This window comes from Morone saxatilis, unplaced genomic scaffold (genome assembly GCF_004916995.1).
Source record: "Morone saxatilis isolate NCDOM2014 unplaced genomic scaffold, NCSU_SB_2.0 Contig8, whole genome shotgun sequence".
NCBI lineage: Eukaryota > Metazoa > Chordata > Actinopteri > Moronidae > Morone > Morone saxatilis.
In genome coordinates, this window is record NW_023340257.1 from 27,121,093 (window position 1) to 27,123,212 (window position 2,120).

At 44.1% G+C, this 2,120-nt stretch overlaps 1 protein-coding gene across 1 annotated transcript in view; it reads right to left on the reverse strand.

Annotated features, from left to right (window-relative positions):
• LOC118341602 (autophagy-related protein 16-2-like) overlaps positions 1 to 2,120 on the reverse strand; it is a 9,088-nt gene that overhangs the window by 4,255 nt on the left and 2,713 nt on the right. The window contains 4 exon segments of the mRNA XM_035679898.1: positions 105 to 152; positions 232 to 384; positions 1,781 to 1,886; positions 1,971 to 2,091. Of these exon segments, the coding sequence (XP_035535791.1) occupies positions 105 to 152; positions 232 to 384; positions 1,781 to 1,886; positions 1,971 to 2,091 (428 nt within the window).

Genomic DNA, 2,120 nt, shown 5'->3' on the forward strand with positions numbered 1-2,120 from the left:
TCACTCTCTGCTGATAAACACTGACTGCTTCTGAATGGCGCTTCTAGAGTGAAAGAAAGTGACAACAGTCTGTGCAGGTTACCTGATGATGAGGATGAACTCACCTGATCACAGCTTTGGTGCTGTCGCTGCCACATTTAAAGCCCTCCTCTCTGACAAACACAAACAAAGAGTCAATAAACAGCTGCTCATAACAAACAAACTAACTTCATTACAGCGTCACGTTTCTACCTGAAGCACATGCGGTCGTTGCTCCACCTCCTCAGGTCGACCAGCTGGAGGCAGTCGTCACGGCAACAGCTGAGCAGCTTGCGGTGGTCGGAGCTGATGTCCAGCGAGGTGACTTTACCCTGAGCGGGAAGCTCCTGCACGCAGCTGACCGTCCTGAATGACAACATGTCAGCTCTGTTTACATTCCCTCATCACATCTGACGTGTTCACTGCACAACACGGACGACGAGAGGAAGCGGTCGGCTTCACTTTACTAGGAGCTAATTAGCACAGCTCTGGTCAACCAAACTCCATTCAGAAAATAAGCGTTTTAAAAGTTGTTTGCTCGTCGTCTTGCACACGGATCCAACAATGTCTGAATTCAGACTTTTTAGAAAATCGCCATCATGATGTCGTTATTTCAGCATCATATTGATCCATTTATTGACATTAAATCACAGTAAAAACTGTTTATTTTGGGCTCACAGTACATTATGGAAAAATGATCCTGCAGTCATATTCCAAGCTCTTTTGAGGACACTGTTTATTATTATGTCATTGTAAACAGAACAGTGTCATCACACAGAGGTCACATGCTGCCTCCTGTGTTTTTGGAGCATGTGTTCAGAAATGACACATTTCTCCTTTAATGATTACAAACAAAAATGAAATAAAGTCAGTCAGATTCTGTTGAATGTCACTTTGATATGTTGAAGAAAAACACAGATTTGGTGACCTCTGCTGCCAGAGACTTCCCAATATCCCAGTCAACAACCTCAACAGTCCTGAACGGTGTCATTGCATCGAGGGTTGGCGGAGGTCACTTAAGCTCATTTCATGAAGTTTTTATCATTCCTATTATTTAACAGCTTTTATGTGTTTATTTTTAAGTTGTTTTTATTTCTTGTTCTGTAATCATTGGTCGATCTGCGTGTTATTTTAATGAATTTAAAGATGAATATATTAAAACTTGAACCTTGTTTTATTTTCAGTTTAGCTCAGTGCTCCTATGATCCATTGCAGTGGTTTAGTTTGATGTTTTACAAATTAAAAATAATCAAATGATCCTGCAGTCATATTGTGAGCACTGTTGAGGACATTGTTTGTTACGTGTTTCTCACTGTAAACAATCCTGAACAGTGTCATCGCATCGAGGGTGGGCGGAGGTCACATGCTGCCTCCTGTAAAGCTCAATGCTTCAATGATCCTTTGCTGTGGTTCAGTTTTACGTTTTATTTGCTTTATCTGGTTATCTAAGCGCTCTATAATAAAATTAAATTAAAAAAACAACACATTCAGACAGATAAGTTATTGTTAAACCAATCACAGCTCAGTGAATTATGTAACCGTCCAATCAGGTGCAGGGAGAGTTAATGCTGCTGTGTGACTGGAGGACAGAGCTGTCAATCATCAGCTGCTTCAGACTCTACAGGCAAGAGCTGTTGCTAGGTAACAGAGGGAGACGGGGAGTCGCCGTGGCGACGGCCGGGAGGATGAATGAGGTATCAGACAGTTAAAACTGAACCAGGATCAGATCTACAGGGGGCTCAGGGCTCAGGTGAGGGCTTACCTGGTGTCCCAGACTCTGATCTTACAGTCGTAGTGTCCGCTCATGATACAGTTCTCAGAGCAGACCAGGTCGCTGCAGTACGACGCCACTTCCACGACCTGCACACCTGCACAGGTAAATACACCTTAATCAGCCATCAACCACACATCGGTCAGTGATCAGTAACTGATCAGTTATTGATCAGACTCACAGGCGGCTCTCTGAAGGTCCCACAGTCTGATGGTTCAGTCTGCGCTGCCCGTCACCACCTGGTGAGAAAGACTGCTGAACCTCGCCGCCGTTACCTTCCTGCTGTGACCTGTTAGAGTCAGCTGACACAGGTGAGAGAGAGAGACAGGTG